Genomic DNA, 21,278 nt, shown 5'->3' on the forward strand with positions numbered 1-21,278 from the left:
AAGTGGGCATGAGCTGTCAGGAGAATTGTAGGAATGATTTTATGCATAGACAATGGTTAAGAACCTGGAAATTTCAAGGTCCAGGGAAGAAGCTAAAGTGTTGGAATAGACCCAGTAGTTCAAGTAAAAGGAATTTGCCAACATGTGTTTCAAGTTGGATGGTTTATTTCTGAACTGTAACAGTCTCAAGTTATGTAAGTGGTAATAAGAGGTTTTCCTTTAGAATCTGAAAGCAAGGTACTTTCTTTGGAAAAATACAGATATATTATGATTTCCAGATGTAAAATTTTCTGGTAATCTGTTAACTTCTCTATTTCAGAAATTATTGTCTAGTCTTGCAATGGGTCAAACAATTTTAAGATATAAGTCAGCATCATACAGAGCATTTGGCACAGAGCTGCTTTAAAAAGATATAAGTAGCGCACACAAATAAAATGTCAATGATTTCAAGACTAGATCTATATTTTGGGCTATAATGTTTCTACTGAAATGTCGGTGTTATGGTTCCAAACCAAGCTCTTGATCTCTTATTAGACCTGAATTCTCTTTATCTCCTGACTTCCTACAGAGTGCATTAATTGTTGTACCCTTTGCACTGGTATTTAGTATGTAAAATCATAAAACTCTGGTGTCCTTTGTTTCAGGTTTGTAGAAGATAAAATGTGGGTCACATTCTTGGAAGGTAGTTCTGCTTTATCAGTGCAGAGGTTAAACGGCACTGAAGTAAGTAAAAGTCCTGATCAGTATTGTAAACAGCGTTTGCTGAATATTGCTCATTTGAAGTGCTGGAAATATATTTGTCCGGCAAAGAACACGCTTCTGTCGACTAGCTGCCCAATCCCTCTCAACAATCTAATCTTGTCCATAAGACACAGGAGCAGAATTAGACCATTTGGCCCATTGAGACTGCTCTGCCATTCAATCGTGGTTGATAAGTGTCTCAACACCCTTCTCCCCATAACCTTTGGTCCCCTTATCGATCAAGAACCTAGCTATCTCTAAATAAAATACCCTCAATAACTTGACCTCCACAGTCTTCTGTGCAATGATTCACCACCCTCTGGCTGAAGAAATTCCTCTTCATTTCAGTTCTAAAGGGTTGTCCCTTCATTGTGAGGCTGTGCCCTTCGGTCCTAGTATTTCCTATTAGTGGAAACATATTCTCCATGTCTACTCTATCCGGACCCCTAAGTTTTCCAAAAGTTTCAGTGAGATCCCTATTCAATCTTCTAAACTCCGTTGAATACAGACCCAAAGTCCTCAACCACTCTTCACCCCTGGGATCATTCTTAAAGCACCTGTGAACCCTCTCAAAGGCTTCTTGATATGGGGCCCAAAATTACTCTCCATATTCCAAATACAGTGTGACCAGAGCTCTTGTATTCTGACCCTTTTGAAATGAATGCTGTTGTTGCATATGTATTCCAAACTGTCACTGAATCTGCATGTTAACCTGAACTAGGACTCTCTGTGCTTCAGATTTCTGGAACCTTACCACATTTAGAAAATAGTCTATGCCTCTGGTACAGCAAAGAACTATACAGCCTAGGAACAAACCTTTAGCCCACAATGCCTGTGCTGACTGTGAGTTAATACGCTAATCGTCTTCTACCAAAGTGCATAACCTCACATTTTCTCACATTGTATTCCATCTTCCACATCTTTGCCCACTTGCCTAACCTGTCCAAGTCTTTCTGCAGCCTCTTTACTTTCTCAACACTATCTATCCCTTCAACTATTTTTGTCATCTGAAAACTTAGCAACAATGACCTCAGTACCTTTTCCAGATTGTTAATGCATAACATGAATAGTTGTGATGCCAACATTGCCCCCGTGAAGCCTTACACCTCACTGCTGTCGAGAAAAAGATCCTTTTATTCCTGCACTCTGCCAGTCAGCCAATCTTCTATCCATACTAATACTTTGTCCTTAGCTCCTTGGTCTGTTATCTATCTTAGCCTTCTGTATAGCATCTTGTTACGTCCACAGTTACTGGCTCTCCTTTGTCTAATTTGGTCAAGACCTCCTCAAAGACTTCTAACTGATGTCATGCATGACCCCCCCACTCCCCCCTTGATGAAGCCATACTGACTCAGGTCTATAATACCACTGGAAGTGAATTGTAGAACTTAGGACCCAGCAAGATGAATGATTCCCACCAACAGTAAATTAATCATGGTTAGGGATTGCAAGATGTCAAAGCTTGAGGAATGTCGAGATTTCAGGAATACAGAGCTAGAAGCATCACAGAGATAGAAAAGTTGAATATTTGGAGTTTTGAAATCAAAATATTGACAGATGAAAGGATCTAATACAGGTCAGCGAGAATGGGGTGATTGGTAAATAGGATCAAGTGTGTGGTGCTGGAAAAGTACCTGAGTCATTCCTGATGAAGGGCTTATGCCCGAAACGTCAATTCTTCTGCTCCTCGGATGCTGCCTGACTGGCTGTGCTTTTCCAACACCACACTCTCGACTCTGATCTCCGCATCTGCAGTCCTCACTTTCTCCTGATTGGTAAATAGGACTTGGATTGCAGTAAAAACCCAACTAGGTCATCAATGTGCCTTTAGGAAAAGAAACCTGTTCTTCTTACTCAGTTTGATCCAAACTTGACTCTAGTCCCACATCAAGTTTGATCTTTAACAACTCTTGGCAAAACACGAGACAGGGTCTTTATAGGGATCTAAGTGATTTGGGCTGTGCAGGATTTATGGCAGAATCATAAAAGTTCAGCAAAGCCTATCTCAACATCAGGAACAGCTCACTGCGTCTTTTATGCATTTGCTGAACAGGGAGGCAAGTTTCTTGTTCAGCAGAAGTGAGTTGCCATGTTAAAGGTGCTAATGGCTTGTCAAATGCTTTATTAATGCTCATCTCATTAAGATTCAGTTTCCCGGACTACCAAACATGTTGAATAAATTAGACATTAAGAATTTTTGATATGGAAGTCAGTGATAATGTGGCAACTCCAGCTCAGTGCTGGCTGCGTGGAGCTCAACATCAAACACATTTCAGGGTTGCCCGATTGTTATCTTATCACCCACTCGCTTATCGCCTACCTGTATGCTTGCAGCATCCACACCTTGGTTTTCTTTGGCATGCCATGCGTGTTAGCACATTAGTACTTCACATGGTGTGTGGAGTCAGTGCCATTTTGGTGAAAGTGCAAGATCTAAGTCATCTGGATGCTAGGACATTGCAGGGACAAAAACATGATGCATATATTTGCAGACTCCGGCGATATTTCATTTGTCATAATTTATTGACACATCTGCAATTCATACAAGTAATTTGGGAGTCAAGAATAGTTTGCACTTCGCCATGTTCAAATCTAATACTCTGAAGTTACCTGCCATGACTTGAAAGGAGGAGAATACTAACTATAAAACTGTCCCACCACTTGTGGAACTTATGAGAGTACTGTGGGAGAAGGAATATATAGTTCATCATAAGTATGAAGATGGACTTTTCTGTTCTTCAGTGACAAGTTTCATGGTTGATGAGAATCTGGGATAGGAAATGATTCAGAGCACACCAAGTGTTCCCTTTTTGGTGTCATTTGGTCAGTCAGCTGGCACAATACTTTTACCAAGTTGGTGTACATGCTCTGACCAGGGCTATGATGGAGCAGATGATGGGGCTGAGGGTGCAATTCTACTTCTCAAATCAGACTTAGGTGGTGCATCTCGAATAATCAAGATGGTGTGCTGTACCATTCTTGTGTGCTGTGCACTGCACATCTGCAGTGGGCAACGATGCAATGTGATGTACGTGGAGGAGTCAGGAGCAGCCTTCTCAGGAGCAGGACGAGGACATTGAGCTGGAGAAAGCTTCTTGTGGTGCTACAAGACAGACACTATGTTCCAGTAGATGCAAACTGGGCACAGAAGATGGCTTGATGGATCGAATGACTTACTCCTGTTACTATTCCTTATGGTCTTAAGATCATCTTGGAATTATAGGCAGTAGTTATTCATCATACCGGCATTTGATTTGCACTGTGACCACAAATTGCAGCTTCTACTCATTCCTTCCATGTTCATTTTTACTGGCTGTTAATGGAAGCTCATGTTTGGGCTGTCTGATTGGTATGTGATGTTCCTCTACAGGACGCTGATAAGATTTAGGTGTCCAATGGGCTTTGAGAGTAGAGTAGCTCTGACTTCGAGATGCTGTTTAGATGGGATGTAACTAAGGACAGATAAATTGTGATATGGTGAGAGGATGAGTTCATATGCATGAGTAAAGTGTCAGCCATGCTGGCTGCATTTTGTGAGCAGTGTGCTTTTGTGACTGTTAAAAATTATGTCGCTGATGAGGAACAATGCCAGTTTGCTAATGCTTGTTCTGATGCAACATGGCTTTTGAAAGATGGTACAAGTACAAGAGTCTTTTGCCGGATATCCACTGAGTGGTGCATTGTTCTGGGGGAAACACATGCTTAAATGGGACTAGAAATGGACCGTGCTGGATGCCATGGGTGGGGCAGGTAGTTAAGATATGCTGGATAAGAGACAGTGAGAAGGTGAGAAAGCTCACTGGAGTTCACAGTGAGTATCCCTCCAAAAATTGACACAACATGCACTTATCTGAAAAAGCATAAGATTCAGCCCAGTCACTCCTTACTAGTCTGCTTACCAAGACTTTCACCGGATCTGTTAGTCGTGCGATCACTTTTTTCTATTTTGTCACATACTGCATTTGTTGTTTTGCGTGTGTGTAGCCCCAGTTGCAACTTTATCTGGTTTTCTAATGCATGATGAGCATGCTGAGAGCTGTATTTACATTCTTTACTGAACTAGTTTTACAATGAGGTGCAGGTAGTGTGGTCCTAGAGGTCTCAGTCTGTGGTGGTTTCTGTTAGCTTTCTGGTTTCAGACCTTACTACTACATCAACATTCTTGAAGGTCTTTAGAGTGTTCGCCTTGGCTGAATGACTCCTGTCCTTAGGTTGGAAAGTCTTTGCTTCAAATCCCATTGGGGGGAGCGCAGGTATTAGTGGGTGGTAAGGCAGCTCGGACTCTCTTTCAGTTATCTTTTTATTCATAAACTATTTGCAGGATTGTGGTGACTGTTGAAGCTTTTTGCTGTATTTTACTGTATAATTTGCTGTAAAGTGCAAGTGACAATAAGTAAATCATTCATCATTCATTCAAGTTGACACTAATGAGTATGAACATTTTATGGAAACTGATAGAAATAAGAGAAATCTGAATCTACTTGCACTTTGATGCAAATATTTCATGGAATTTGACTACTCTGCCATTTCTGCATATTAACTGTAAAATTCTAGCCTTCAGTTTGAAGTTTCAAATCTCTTCTTGCACTTTTATTTTATTTCAGAGCATTACAGCTCATGTTAACCAGTTAAAGTGTTACAGTCAGCCGAGATATTTGTTTAGACTTTAATATTGGATTTTTATAATTTTAGTGATGAAGTTTAAACATTTGGTCCATTTCCAGACTGCAAGGCTTTCTCTTTTTGGACACACTGTCATGTACAATGATTGGAGCCCACTGATTGCCTGTGCAGGGTTTGGGGGAGCCTCTTAGTGCTTCTGAATAAGTTTCTTTCTAAAGCTTTGTTGATGGAGGATTGGCAAGCAAATAAATGAATTTGTGCAGTAACTGGAAAGCAGCGGGAGAAATAACAAAGTTCAATGGGAGAGATGTAGCCATGGAGAGAAGGCAAGAGAGGAATGCAGAACTTGGTGTAGGTAGAGAGGAGCAGAAATAAAAATATGGAAGCATTTATCAAGTGAAAGTAGAAAGCAACAAGGAAAGAGGATTAGAGACTTGGAGTAAGCCCCTATAAGAAGATTTCTATACAAGTACAGGACTTTCATGTAGTCTCAGAAGAATAGTGAATTCAATAATCAACTGAATCTTGCCTGAGTACCAACAGATTAAAGTGACTTAGTTGATGATCCTTTGCAGAATTACTGAAACATGTCCGGATCGAATGATTTTGTGTTGGGGGGGATAATAAATGTCATTGCAGGTTTTGGGCAGGACACTCCACATTTGCCTGAAGAATCCAGATTGGACCACTAAATTAGAGGAAGAGATGAGTCTGGAAAGAAGTGGTCTTGGTTTACCAGTCTCGACTAGTTCCATGCTGCTTGGAGAGGATACAGAAGTTACTGCTGACTATGATATGGAAGGTATGTTATTGAGCATAGGGTTGGTTTGCATGTAATGCACGATTTGCAATTTTAATATTCAATAGCTTGTAGCAAAATGATTTGACTGTGATTAAATCAATCCATAAGCAAAGATCTGTCAAATGATTGAATTGGGCACAAAAATAAATTGCTGGCAGTATTTGCAGCTAATTCTTCTAATGTCATTTATAAGTGAAATTGTTTGAAAATGAAGGAGCAAATTACTGCAGATGCTGGACTCCACTGAAAATAAGGATTGCAGATCGCAGTAGATCAGGCAGCATCCATCAGAAGAAAGTAGGCTGATGAAAAATCATCTAGACTCCAATGTTGGCTTGCTTTCTCTTCATGGATGCTGCCTGCCCGTTGTGATCTCCAGAATTTTGTTTTCAAATGATATTTGATGAATAAATGTAGTTTGGCTATTCTACGCAACTTAGAAATAGAGGTCTACAATTAATTAACATTCAACGAAATATTCACTTTGCAATTTTGTCAAGTAATTCTGCCTTGAATGATAAACTCATTAAACAAAGTAAAGGTAAAGATTGGTATAAACTTAAAGAATTTGTTACGAATTTGTGTTTCTCATCAGGTATCTCATACTGTTTTAATACAGGGGATGTGGATGATTATAGTGCTGACGTAGATGAAATTCCTCAGCATTTGCAGCCTGTCTCTGGTTCAGGTTCAGGTACCTCTCCTGCTTCAACTCCAAGGACAAGTCCATGTCCATCTCCCACAATACCAGAGATGCCTCTACCAACACTGCCGAGTAGACCAAGTAGAGCAGCCTCCAGAACAGTTGCAGTTCAACAAGAGCAGCCTCAACAAGGTAATGGTTTTCTATGAATATAAATAGTAAATTCAGAAATAAAGAACATTCACTGAATCCAGGCAAGTCCACCTCTGTCAAATCTTGCTGCAATCTCTGCATTTCTAAAGTGACTAAACTTTTAAGACTGCCTTTGTATATCTAATAATTTGATGTCTGTTTGAGTTGGTATGAATTGTATTTTAAATGCAAATACCTTTTATAGGTCACCCACAAGAAAGAGTGATAAATTAAGTTCAAAGAAAATGAATGGGAAAAAAGGTGTCTGTCCAATAGCTTGTTTAAAATAATGAAGTGTAATGAGGAAAAATTGGTCAGTTTGGATGACTTCAACAAATGTAAAAATCATATTTTTAATGGTGTATTCAACTTGCTAAATTTTTAGGCATCACAAGCCCTAGTGTTTTATTGCTAGACTGAATTCAGAGAAGAAAGTAATGTTTGAGAAACCTGGATTTGAATTCTGCCATGGCAGTTGGTGGAATTTGAACTTAATTTTAAAAATTAATGATGACCGTGAAACTGTCCACTGTCAGAGAAAACCCATCTGGTTCATTGCTTTGCTTTAGAGAAGAAAATCTGTCCTTGAACAGTCTGGCCTATGTGTGACTCCAGACCCACAACAATGTGATGGACTCTTCACTGCCTGCTAGAAAATTAGGGACAGACAATAAATGTGATCTAGCCAGTGATATTCAACTTGTGAATGAATTAAAATGCAAACCAAAAAATCTCAATATGAGAAAGTTGTCATATTTGATTGTTGTCTGCTGTGATTGGCTTAATTACTTATAGTGTGCTATTTGATCCATTGCTCGACCTGTTATGTCATTCTTTTCTACAAGTTTGGTCATGTTATCTTAATTTCTTTTTGAAAACAGACACTTCAGAGTTCCAGCAAGTATCAGCGCACAAGGAAGGTAGTCAAACCCTAGAACCAAAGCGGCCACCTCCACCACGTCCTGCAGTCCCTCCTTCAAGACCTGCTCCTCCACAAAGGCCACCACCCCCGTCAGGTAGATGACAGCTTCACCCCTTAGTCTTTGAAAGTTTCAACAAAGTAAAATTGATGTAAGACGACTTGGTGGAATATTTGAATTGACTATTGTAGGAAAGAAAATTACTAATCCAACAAAGTGTTATGGGCATGTAACTAGTCGTGGACTTTGTATGCAAGGTTCTCTGTAGCACATGGGTCTTTAGACGATACTTGTGTAATGATCTTTGAATGAAATGCATTCCACAGTTAGCTTTATAGGTTCTAAATTGTCAAAACTGCATTGGAGTATTTATTATTTTGCATCACCTGTTCTGTGTGTAACAAATATTGAAAAGTAATCAAAAATCTCCAAATTTTCCCTTTGCATGGAAATGAGAAGTAAAAGGCAATAACAAAAAATGCTTTTTATTTGGAAAAAATGAAGATTAAATATTATTTTTAGATTCTCCACACAGCTTTTGGGAGCAACTGCTTTTGCACATGGAAGAAAAAGCACAGTAATGGGGAAATATATTTTTTATTTGTAAAGCCTGCATCTTCTAACATCAAAGTTTTTAAATCAGTCATGTACTACTTCAGGTAAGTAGTCAACTCCTGATTGTCCGATTCAAGTGACAACAGGAATCTGAGGTGTGGACTTGTATTTACTATGACACAAAAGATCAGTTCTTGATTTTTAAAAAATTAGATTCAAGCAAATGTAATGTTCAGTTAATGTTCTAAAATTCAGAAGCATTTGCTGTTGTTTTGACAACTGCAACAAAGGAGATAACCAGTACACATCTGCTAAGCAAAAAATCTTTCTACATGTTAGAAATATAGAAGGATCAGACAACAGAGATCTCAGTAACTAAAAACATGACCAATCCAGTAATATTTTCTTTCAAAAAAACCAAAGATAATCCTTCTATTTACTTAGGGCTGATTTACCTTCAGGTGATATAATGTGCCATGCAACTTTGAAAACAGAAATTGATAAGAATTATCTTTTTAATTTTTATTAACAAAATATTGTTTCCAACGTCAGCATGTGTCTGATTTAGTAGTGAAATGAAAATGATCCTGTGCAATGGTTTACCTCTTGTTGTAGAAATTATTTCCTTATTGAGTGTTGCAGGCATTCTGTGACTCACAATGGGTGGTGGTGCAATGCAAGCTTATCTTGCCATTGAGATTTGTTGATGGGATGCTGCCTCCTTCCATTTGAGGAGAAAATGTTAGTCACCGGTTTTAAAAGTAGAATGAGGAATAAGAGTTAATTTAGATCACCCATTCCTTCTGCAATTTATATATACTATATATAGTCTAAAATGTGTGCAGTTTGGTAATGGTTGAAAACTGGATCATTGACAAAAAGTCAAAAGGTAATATCATCATTGTGATAGATGACCCGCATACAAATACAACATAGTGTTGTTTTCCTGGAACTTCTAGATGTTATGATACTACAGTAAATATTGCTGTAAATAATATTCTTGACAGAATAATACGTAATCAATGTCTATCATGATTAAAGTATGGTCCCTTATCCTATTATTCACCTCGTTGACATGCTACATTAATTTGAGTAATTTTCTGTGAAAATCTTTGAAGTCTACTCTAATAGAGCACCAAACATTATCTATATGGCACCTATAATGTAAATTTCTTGAGGCATTTCCCAGCTGCATTGTAAGGCAATAAATCATTTACTGAGTGGTGTGAGATGTTGACATAGATGACCAAAAGAGATAAAACAGGGGGAGCTTATTTCAGAGCTTTCAGACTTTGGTAGTTTTAAAGCACAGCTGCCTGCCAATAGTGGAGAGATTTAAATCTGATTTTAAAGAGCCAGAGTTGAAGCTTACAGCTGTCTGGAAGAATCATGACCTGGAGGATATTATACGTAGGGAAACAAGGTCATAAAGGGATTTGATAACTGGATGAGAATTTTTAAAAAACTGCAGATGCTGGAAATTATCTCCAACTGTCCTCCATGACCTGACATTCAACCTTAATGATGTGCTCCTTGCTCCTCTACAGATGCCATGCTGGTGGTCAATGCCAATAACCATCTCTCCCATAGCTTTCCTTGGCTTTCAGTGCTGTTCCACATTTCTCCCCAAATATACCCAGAGGTTCTCCTCTCACCATCCTTGTTCCGAATATCACAAATGCTTCTACTCTAGCCACCCCCAATCAGATCCTTGACTGTCCAATTACTTTTGTCAGTGATCCTCCTGCTGTGCATACAGACTCATTTTGTACCCTCAGTGGTCAACAGATGGACGATACCCCTCACTCCAAGCCTCTAACCGACATCAAGAAACAGTCCACAGACACGAGTGACCAGAAACAAAATCAGAAATTGCTGGAAAAGCTGAGCAGGTCTGGCAGCATCTGTGCAGAGAGAAGGAGTTACTATTGAATCAGATGATGACTTCAGGAGTGGAAGAAGAGTCATTGGATTCAATATTAACTCTGCTGTTTTCACAGATGCTGCCAGATCTGATAAGCTTCTTTTGCATTTGGCTGGAAATCTGGAATAAAACATTCACACTATCTTCCAATTTGAGCAGTTTAAGGGTACAAATTTAAGGGGTAAAAAAGGTGGGAGTCAGCTCAGTGTGTTGGAATACTCAAGGCTCTGTGTGACAAAGATGGAGTGTTTTAAGCAGCAGATCCCTAATCTTAGTTTTGACACAGTGTATGTAAAAAGAACCAAGATGTCTTGACCAGCTAAGGTGGATGCTACAAATATTTAAATGACTTATCAAAATTTTGCACCTGTCAGAATTTCGGGGGAAGAAAGCTATCTTATAGATTTAAAGTAAATAATTTTATCCAGTTTGTTACTTCACCTTCAGAATTCATGTGGTCAATAAGTTGAGGCTTTTCAGATATAGTATTTAATTATGTGGCCTTTAGACAAGAGTGTGATCCTCAGTATTTAAAACTGTCTATTAACACTAAGCTTGTGTATGCTTCACCATGGCTAATGTTCTTCTCTTCACTATCATCCTCTTGCTTCACTAAGGAGCTAGAAGTCCTGCACCAGCTAGAAAAGAGTTCAGAGGTAAAAAAGAATAAATGATTCCTAGCGATGATGGATTTCACTAAATGCTGGCTTATGATTAGAATGTTTATGCCTTTAAATTATTCCGCATGCTATACATGGAATTGGAACTGTTTCTTCTGTCCTTTTAATAAAGTAGGTAGCTTTATTTAAATGTCTTAGAATTGTTACTTCATTTTGGCTCTTGTCTCCGAAGATCCCAAATCATTTTCAACTACAGCGTACAGCTCTTATAACGGTATGCCTCGATTTGCTTTCCCTCTGACCACATTTTAAGGCGTGAACATTTTCAATAAGAACTGTTTGACTGGGAGTATAGTTGTAAAGCGGCTATAACTTGGTTAGAGCTCCATGGTGGCCATTGCTGCCTCGGAACCCATTTCGCAAAGGACTAACTCATGAGTTTGTGTTAACAGGAAGACGTTATGTGGGCGTGACTTTCCCTTTTCTTTTAATTTGTGTGGGAAAGATTGACACTTTCAGCATATGATTAGATGTACTCACCAATGGTCTCCTTCCTGTCGGAAAGATGTTGCGAAACTTGAAAGGGTTCAGAAAAGATTTACAAGGATGTTGCCAAGGTTGGAGGATTTGAGCTATAGGGAGAGGTTGAATAGGCTGGGGCTGTTTTCCCTGGAGCTTTGGAGGCTGAGGGGTGACCTTTATAGAGGTTTATTCAATCATGAGGGGCATTGATAGGATAAATAGACAAAGTCTCTTCCCTCGGGTGGGGGAGTCCAGAATGAGAGGGCATAGGTTTAGGGTGAGAGGGGAAAGATATAAAAGGGACCTAAGGGGCAACTTTTTCACACAGAGGATGGTACGTGTATAGAATGAGCTGCCAGAGGAAGTGGTGGAGGGTAGTACAATTGCAATATTTAAAGGGCATTTGGATGAGATTAGGCATAGGAAGGGTTTGGAGGGATATGGGCCGGGTGCTGGCAGGTGGGACTAAATTGGGTTGGGATGTCTGGTCAAAATGGACAAGTTGGACCGAAGGGTCTGTTTCTGTGCTGTATATCTCTGACTCTGAGTTGGCAGACATTCACGTTTCAGCTTTGCATGCAATTTGCAGTACAGCCAATAACTGCATTTTACTGTTGTGACATTTTATCCATGCTCTTCTCCTTTAATATCCACTGTTTAATCATCATGTTGCTACACCAGAAATAAGAGCAGTCTTGTGTCGGAATAATTTGATCACAACCATCTTCCCTTTTCCTTTGTATTGATAGAAAATGGTATTTTTAACTTTGACTTTTAGCACATTCTTGGACTTTGCATGTATAAAAATGGCCTTACCTACTAAAGGATGAGAGATTTGTCAAGGACTAAATTTGCAATTTCAGTTTCCAGTTAAAATGCTTCCCTGATTGATTTTAATCAGAACGTTTTGGTTTGTTTCTGATCAACACTAAAGTGGAACAAGATAATTTGCAGTTCTTTTAATCATATCATTTTTAATTGTTGTATTGGAATGCCTTATCAAATATGAAATCTGATAGTTCTTAAACTTCAGAAACTATTCCACTTCAATTTTGTTGCTCCCAGTTACAAAAATTCCATCTTTTTGTTTGGTAGTCTTTTTTTTAAGAGATTGCAGCCTACATAATGAGGCAGCATTTGAACACACCATCCCAATTAAATCAATAAGACTATACTTTCGAAGTATTAATAGTATAATACACAAAATATTGTTCCCCACTCTGGTCAGTTTGGCTTGACTGGTACTCCCATTAATTCTCTGGTGACTCAGCATTGAGTATTCCTCAGTGTGATGTATGCTGTCTTCATTCTTGGCAAGAACCTTTTTTCAATGTGCTGCTGCTTTTGCAAAAGTAAATTAAATAATTATTTAATAGTTCAGAACTTGAGTATTGCTGAAAAAAGGCATGTTTTGTTGAAGCCTTTAATCTTGCAAAAATTGGGAATTTGCAAGATATAAATTCAAGGGTAAACCAGCACTACGTTGAGTGAGAGGAGAGTGCTTGTTTGTTGGTAAATGGGCTGTAATTGGTAGAGGTTTTGCTATGGAGAAAGAACTCACTAATGCTGATTGATAGTTAACAACCAGACTCTTAAACTAAGTAGGTTGACTCTGATCAATGTATTTGCCTTGAGGAAAGCAGATGATTATCACCTATTTTGTTGAGTTGAACTAGATATGAAAATGTGTTGCTGGAAAAGTGCAGCAGGTCAGGTAGCATCCAGGGACTAGGAGAATCGACGTTTCGGGCATAAGCCCTTCAGGAATCCTTCCTGAAGAAGGGCTTATGCCCGAAATGTCGATTCTCCTGTTCCCTGGATGCTGCCTGACCTGCTGCGCTTTTCCAGCAACACATTTTCAGCTCTGATCTCCAGCATCTGCAGACCTCACTTTCTCCTTGAACTAGATATGGCCTGCAAAGAAAAACCGACCTGTGTATTACAATATGCAGCTTCCTGTACATGCAAGTATGTCATACTAAGCACAACTGATTATGCTAAATTGGTTGAGAGTGTAAATTATTGCACATACAGCATATCCAGCAAATGTTGTCTAATTGCAGAATCAAGTTTAATGTTAGACACTGTTGCAGGTTTTACAAACATAAGCTAATTTGGTATGGTAAGTACATTGCTTGTTGTGGAACATGCTTTTGATATGGTGCACTCGTCGTTGGGACATCTGGCCTGCATATTTGGCATCAAACCAGCACTAAAATTCTATATCGCATTACTTTTGTGCAATAGGCAGCATGTCTTTTTGGTTTGACAACACTATCCTGTTAGTAGCAAACACCACTCATGCTGCTGCAGATATTTTGTAATTAATCTGTTCAGAGATGTTACTACACACCTCTTGAATTCAGGCCTCTGTCATTCAGAGGTAGGGATGATACCACTGAATCCCAAGAGCCCAATGTTGCTTCCACATAGTAGCAGAGTGAATCAGCTTCATGTGTTGCTGAACCTTTTGAGATAAGTTAGGATAAGATATCGGTTTTCTCCTTGAATTTATATTCTTGCAAAATAGCTTCAAATGTCTTTTTTCAATAATACAAAAAGTAAATACGTAAACTTGATGCGATCTAATTGTTCACCTCTATTTTGACTTGATTTACTTCTATTTTCTGCCCTTGGTATGTCTGTTATGGTATCTCTGTAGACACATTTTCCTTTTTTTTCCCCCATAAGGTCCAGGGGCACCTGTCAGTCCAGGGTTAGCTAGAAAAGAAATGGAAGGTAACTTTGTTTATGATACAACATAAGTTTAATGTGTTGGAATTAAATGAAGGAATTACGTTTGTTAGAAGTATCTATTAGAAATAATTTTTTTGCATGCAAAGAGCTTGATATTGACTTAGTTTGCACGTGGGACTTTGTGGTTTGTGTTAGCTAAGTTTCACACTCATTTGAATGGAATCTTTACAGTCTTTTCATGAAAGTAGAACATATTACTCCAGATAGAAACTATATATTCATGTTTCTGGAAGGTTGTTTGAAATGTAATTGTCAAAGATTGTAATACGCTGTAGCGCCATAGATGTATAACTCTGATTTCATTCTCTCATTTTCTATGTTCCCCATGCCTTCCCTTTCTTTCTCATTGAGGCTGGAGGCTGTGAATCAATCTCTTGCACAGACTCCATTTCTTTCTTCTGCAGCTATTTAATCTGAGTAAAGCCAATAGATAATGCTGCGGCTGAGATTTTGAGCTGTGAATCACTGATCGCATAGCAATTGACTAAGATTGCAGGAAGTAGTATTCTCATTTGACTACAATATTGAGAAAAAAAAATTCAAATGGTGGACTGAAATATTCAATTGTTCAATTGAGAAGTGCAATAATTTTGTACCTTAGGTAAGCTTCATTACACTTACAATTTAGCATTGTGTCTAGCAAAACCTGACAATTGAATTGGATAGGCAGATGTCAAAGGTGCCGTCAGTTCTAAGCTGATTTAAAATGCATTTGATATTACTCAATATTTACTTTTTCTCTACAGGCCGTGTCCAGCCTTCTCCACAAGCAACTGTTAATTCAACTAGTACGGGAACCGGTGCTGCATCTAGACCAGTACGTTCATTCGAGTTTGGCTGAGAAAACATACAAATACTGTTGTGCATTCATCTTAACCAGAGGGGAGAAATTCATTGATATTTTTGCAATTGTAATATGGTGCAAATAATTTAAAGCTCTTAGTTACGTATCAATTTTCCTTCATTAGAGCATACCACCACGTGCTGGGGTTATCAGTGCACCAGCAAATGTACCTATCAAGCAGTCAGAAGCTCAAAGCAAAACTCCAGAACAGTTAAAAGGTCAGTATTATCGATTATGTTAAAGGAAAATTGTTTTTAATGGCTGTGTTTCCAGTTGCTTCATCACTTCTTCTACTCTTAAGTTATGAAATAGTAATAATTTACGTTCATCTAGTGCCTTTAAAATGGCTGAAGATACTTTTCTGAGGTGTCAGTTGGTGGGATGGAGAGGGAGAGGTAGAGAACAATTATGGTTTGGTGCCCAGAATTATGGGGGGGAGGGGGGGAAATGACCAAAACAGTAGTCAAAAAGATGGATTTTGCAAAGGAGAGAAGTACAGAGTAGGAATTTAATGATATTCAAAAGATGTGGCCAAAGACCCAACCCGTGGTGAAAGCAGAGAGAGGAAAGAACAGACAAATGGCTGTAGTCTGACAAGTAAAGGATTTTGGGGGATTATAAGGCTGAGGAGGTTATGAAGAGAGGGTTAGAATGAGTGACAGTTAAGCACAACACAACAGTACGGCATGCAAGCAAACTGTTGGATCAATTGGAGTTTATTGAAAATTGGTTACTATTAAGATTTTTTTTTAAATTGAGTTTTGAGGTAATGAAAAGATTCCAGTGATGGAGGAATTGAGGAAAGTGTGGAGGTGAATAGTGCATTAGTAATGGGCAACATATGAAGTCAGTAGCTCAGTTGACATTCAGGTATGATGTTGGCGATTTGTGTAGTCTTTTGCAGCCCAGCCAAGCAGTTAGAGAAGGATCAATTAATAACACAGGAATTGAGCGCCAACTGTACAATTTCTTGTCTGTGCTCCTTTGCTGGACATAATGGTTGTTTCTGTTAAATTATTAAATAGCTGTTACACACATACAAACACATAAACAAGGAATAAGTGTAGGTAACTAGGTCCTTTGGCCTTCTCTGTCATTCAATAAGATAATGATTGATCTAATTTTAACCTTAACTCTACATTCCTACATATCCCGTAATCTTTCATTCCCTTGGTAACAAATCTATTTACTTTTGCCTTAAAAATGCTTTGGAACTTGCCACCTTCCTAGCCACGCTGTTCCAATATGGCTGCAATATTGACTCCTACTCAACAATGCGGATAATTGTTCATTAAGTCTTGTACAAAGCAAGGCAAATCTAACCCAGCCTGTTACTACTCAATCAGTCTATTCTCAATCAGCGGTAAAGTGATAGAAGGAGTCATTAACAGTGCTATCAAGTAGCACATAGGAGAAAGTGAGAACTGCAGATGCTGGAGATCAGAGTCGAGAGTGTGGTGCTGGAAAAGCACAGTCGGTCAAGCAGGAGAAGGAGAATTGACGTTTTGAGCATAAGATCTTCATCAGGAATGAGGCTTGTGGACCAAGAAGATTGAGAGAGAAAGGGGAGGAGGTGGGGCTGCAGGAAAGGTAGTTTAGTGTTTCGTGATTATACAAACTAAAGTTAGAACTCCATGAAGAATTAATTCCGATTTACTTTTTCATAAGTATTTTTTGCTGAATATTCTGAGAGGTTACTGTAATCTTGTGACTTTCTCTCTTTAATTGTATCAGCTAATACAGGTACACAATCCTTATACAAAATCCTTGGGGCTAGTTGTTTTTCGGATTTCAGAATAAATAACATTTCCATGGTGAAATAAATATTTACCAAACAGCAGATGCACGTGTGAATAGTACGAGCACTGAGACACATTTGACACCTACCAGTGCTGGTCCACGCCGCCACGACATCATCTGAATGACTGGGTTTGAGTGGGTGTGGACTTGGGTCACCTGTTTGCACGCCAAAATGATGCTCCATGCTCCATTAAAACATTTTGGATTTCGGATGAAGGATTGAAGCAGGTCCTCTACCCCAACTAAGTGGTGCCAGGCTGCATTTAAAAACCTGAAAATTATGTTAAAAGTCGCATACCAGGTTATAGTCCAACAGGTTTGTTTGGATTCTGTTTCACTGTTACCTGATGAAGGAGTAGCGCTCCAAAAGCTAGTGCTTCCAAATAAGCCTGTTGGACTATAACCTGGTGTTGTATGATTTTTAACTTTGTAAACCCCAGTTGAACACTGGCACCTCCAAATCATGAAAATTATGAAACGACTTGCAAAGTTGGAAATGTTCAGGAAATGTAACAAGCTCTCTTTTGAAGTTTTGAAACAATGCGATCTAATCACTTTGTCTTTCAGGATCAATGCTCTTGCCAGAACCACTCAAGCCAAAACTTTCTACTCCACTTCCACTGCAACCTCCCCCACTTAGTTCGCAGAAACTACAGGAGCCTCTTAAACCTGTTGGTTTGAAACCTATTTCTCAGACTCCACCTCCTTCTCTTGGCTTAGATCATCTAGCACCTCAGGCTCCACCTCGCAGCAAATCTGCCCAGAACCTGCCAATAGAACCTGCCACTGCAGAGCAGGTAAGTTACGGTGGTAGCTATTAAATAACAGAGCTTTTGTGTATATGTAAAGAGTCTATAAATGAAAAAAACGGTTTTGCTTAGAACATTCATGCATGCACTTTGCCATTTTGTAAAATGTCTCTGATACCATATGATTACCACATGAACTGAAAAGCTAATGAACTAATTTTTTTCCTATTTCCTGTGAACCAACTTAGCAAACAGAACATGTATCTTACCCAGTATGCCAGTTTAAGATGAAGGAAAGGCTATGATGTTTTTCCTTCAAGTCTCCCATGTATCCATGTTACTGGACCCATGTGTGGTCCCAGGAGTAGCATGGGAAAGTGTGCTTGATGCCACTTGTGTGAGAGAGACATCCATTTTAGTATTTGGGCCTAGCCTGCCAATTACACTTTGCATGGTTCGAACTGAAAAATAAGGATTAGATTGATTTGAGGAGGATATTGGCCCATTCACTGGACACCTAAAACTCTCAGCTCTAACTAAAACAGTATTGGTAGGTTGGGATGATCCACCTTGGACAGGGGAGGTCCCAGATTTGGTGGAAATTGGAAGAGCACTTGGGTTCCTCTTATTTCCCAAAGAAATCTTCACAACACTCAAGGTAATCTTCTTTTGGACCTCTTTGGCTTGCCCTGCTCTGTGCAACCTACTGTATTCATAATTAAAATCACTTTGGCTCCAATTATTCAAATAAGGGACCAAAAATATTAACATTAGGCTCATGCATACATGGTTGACTCTTCAAAATATCAGGGAGTTGAATTGGTTATGTGCCGAGAACAATGAGAATAGATCGATTAAATATTTACTGCTGTTTCACTTATGCTTGCTCCATTCTTGTACGTAGTGATTAAAATCAGGCTATTCTGCCAGCAGACTACTAGGGCCATCAAAATTATCTCTTTAGGACTTGCCAATAATTCTGCTACAAAAGCAAAATACTACAAATGTTGGGCCTAGCAACACACACAGGAGTTTGTACACCTCCTTCAGGCTCTGAACTCCTTCATCGGCAATGTTTTTTATTATTCTGTTGCCTTTGCCTTTGGTTTTATCTGTTTTTCACCCATGTTTCAGCATTTTCAAGATGACTTCAATGAACTGGTTCTAAAGTTAACATAACCTAAAGGTAACATAAATTGATTATAACTTGCGATTGGAGGATTCATTATGTGGTTTAAAATATGCCAGCCTTCCACGTGGAGCAACTGAATTCAAATATAAAAAAAAACAAAAATTAAAAACTTGAAAATATTCAGCAGGTCAGATCAAAACTGCAAGTAGTTAGAAATTTATTTAGATTTCAGACAGGTTCAAATATGAAGGGTAGTAAAAGAATAAAAGTCTGTACGTGGGTTCAAATTACACAGTTGTTGGTGTAGGGCTAGAGTGACACTAAGGTAGGAGACAACTAAAGAAATGAATCTAGATTAAGTGCAATAGACTGAACAGCTGGTGGCCAAAAGCAAAAATGAGAAACAAAAATCTGAAAACAAAGCATGCAAATAATATGGAAACAAAATGGAGGCAGCAGCTGAGCAATGTGGATTAGTTTTGTTCTAAAACTTGATCCTTGCTTTCTTCCTGAATTGGTTAATCTGGAATAAAACAACAACAATGGTAGTACACATTAGCCCAATGTGCCAGTGTTCCACACAGATCACCTATACCTTCCTTAATATCACCCTGTCAGTGTTTCCTTCTCCTTTCACTTCATAAACTTTCCCTTAAATACCTTTCTTTTCTATTTATGTTAACCATTCCATATGGTGGCTAATTACACTCACTGGATAAAGACATTTCTCTAAATTACTTATTGAATTCAGTAACTAACCTATATTGATGATCCCTAAATTTGAACTACCTCTCCCCAGTTGTATCCCTTTAATAATGTATGGCTTTGTTAGCCTGTGTTGCTACTTGTAACAATTTCTGCATCTGTATAAGTACCATCTGTACTGTCTGTGTCTTTATCCCATTTAAATGCACTTCTAAATATTTGGTGGCCTGCTTATTTCTCCTATCAAGAGTTTTTTTACTTGTTATTAATTGCATCTTTTTAACATTTTGTATTTAATGTGCACCACAGTGACATGAATAAGGATCCATTCTGGCTTATGTTCTAAAGATTCAGCATTTGGAAAAATTAAACCAAACAAAACATTAGTGTTAGTGAACTTGCTGTCCAATAGTTAAACTTCTACTTATTGCTTTTCTCTTTTCTGATATTTACTATCTCTTTCTCACAAGCAGGAGCAACCATCAGGGTGAAAGGTATTGAATTAATTTACAATTTTCTATGTAATTCCAATAACTCATTTTATTTCACTACGTTGATGTATACACTTAAAATCTTGTACATCAGTGATTTTGACAGTCTTGTAAAATGCACTTTTCCTCATTTTGCAAAGTAATTACCATGTCTTTTATTTTACTCATTATATTGCATCTAAATATAAAAATCATTTTTTTGAGTTTACAGTTGGCTATGGAAATAATTTGAAAGACATTTTTCCAGGAGCAAGAAAAGTGGTGTATTGCTACTCATGTTTGAGATTTGTTAACATTGAAGCTTAGTTGAAAATTTTCAATGATTAACAATTCCCACATAGCTTTTTAGATGTGTTAACAATAAATCAATTATTCTTTTTCCTTAAATGATATCAGATCATGCCCCTGAACTCCTAAGTTTTTCTATGTCTGCAACTTCAAGTATTTAAGCTGCATTGCTTGCCAAATAATATCCAGTTCAAAAATAATCTTAAGATTGTAGTACAATTTAATTCATTCATTATGGGCGGCATGGTGGCACAGTGGTTAGCACTGCTGCCTCACAGCGCCAGAGACCCGGGTTCTTCGGCGGGTCGGTGTGGACTTGTTGGGCCGAAGGGCCTGTTTCCACACTGTAATCTAATCTAATCTAATGTAATCTAATCTAATCTTTGGATCCATCCTGAAAAATAGTATCCTTGTATGTGTGCTATGCTAACCAGCGTATAGTGTTCTGGCCCTCTAAATAACAATGTTCTAAATTGTCTATGTCTGTGGCCCCACTTGATTGCTTCCCAACTGTATCAGTTTTGTCTAGAAATCATTTTTACTAATAACTTGATAAGTATAGAGTTGGGATACTAATTCAGTAATTTTATTCAATACTAATCAAGAAGGACAAATCTGATATCTTAAGCAGTACTTTTTACCCAAAATCAATATAACTGAGTATCTTCTATACAACACCTTTTCAATCACTACTGGAACAGTCACTGTTACATTCCATATTTTTCTTTCCTGTATAATTGTATGCTTTACTCAGAATCTTAATGTTTAGGCAAAATCTTTGTGCTCTAAACATTTTCCTTTTTTCCCTCCCACTTCTTGGTTAAAGGTTTTGGTCTTCTCTTAAGCTGACAGGATGTAAGTTTTTGCTGTGTATGTGAAAGATTTCCAGATTGAAAATACATGATTCAGTTTATTCTGCAGTATATTACTGCATATTATGGTGGTTAATTTCAGAATTGTTAGTTGGTAT

The 21,278-nt window shown here is 38.3% G+C and overlaps 1 protein-coding gene across 1 annotated transcript in view; it reads left to right on the forward strand.

Annotated features, from left to right (window-relative positions):
• Nucleotides 1–21,278, forward strand: part of LOC122548288 (synaptojanin-1-like) — a 76,054-nt gene that overhangs the window by 48,309 nt on the left and 6,467 nt on the right. The window contains exons 19-27 of the mRNA XM_043686814.1: nucleotides 645–723; nucleotides 6,004–6,166; nucleotides 6,786–7,001; nucleotides 7,883–8,017; nucleotides 11,018–11,056; nucleotides 14,234–14,281; nucleotides 15,046–15,116; nucleotides 15,268–15,361; nucleotides 17,511–17,740. Of these exons, the coding sequence (XP_043542749.1) occupies nucleotides 645–723; nucleotides 6,004–6,166; nucleotides 6,786–7,001; nucleotides 7,883–8,017; nucleotides 11,018–11,056; nucleotides 14,234–14,281; nucleotides 15,046–15,116; nucleotides 15,268–15,361; nucleotides 17,511–17,740 (1,075 nt within the window). The remainder of the gene's footprint in view (nucleotides 1–644; nucleotides 724–6,003; nucleotides 6,167–6,785; nucleotides 7,002–7,882; nucleotides 8,018–11,017; nucleotides 11,057–14,233; nucleotides 14,282–15,045; nucleotides 15,117–15,267; nucleotides 15,362–17,510; nucleotides 17,741–21,278) is intronic.

This window comes from Chiloscyllium plagiosum, unplaced genomic scaffold (genome assembly GCF_004010195.1).
Source record: "Chiloscyllium plagiosum isolate BGI_BamShark_2017 unplaced genomic scaffold, ASM401019v2 scaf_13009, whole genome shotgun sequence".
Taxonomy (NCBI): Eukaryota; Metazoa; Chordata; class Chondrichthyes; order Orectolobiformes; family Hemiscylliidae; genus Chiloscyllium; species Chiloscyllium plagiosum.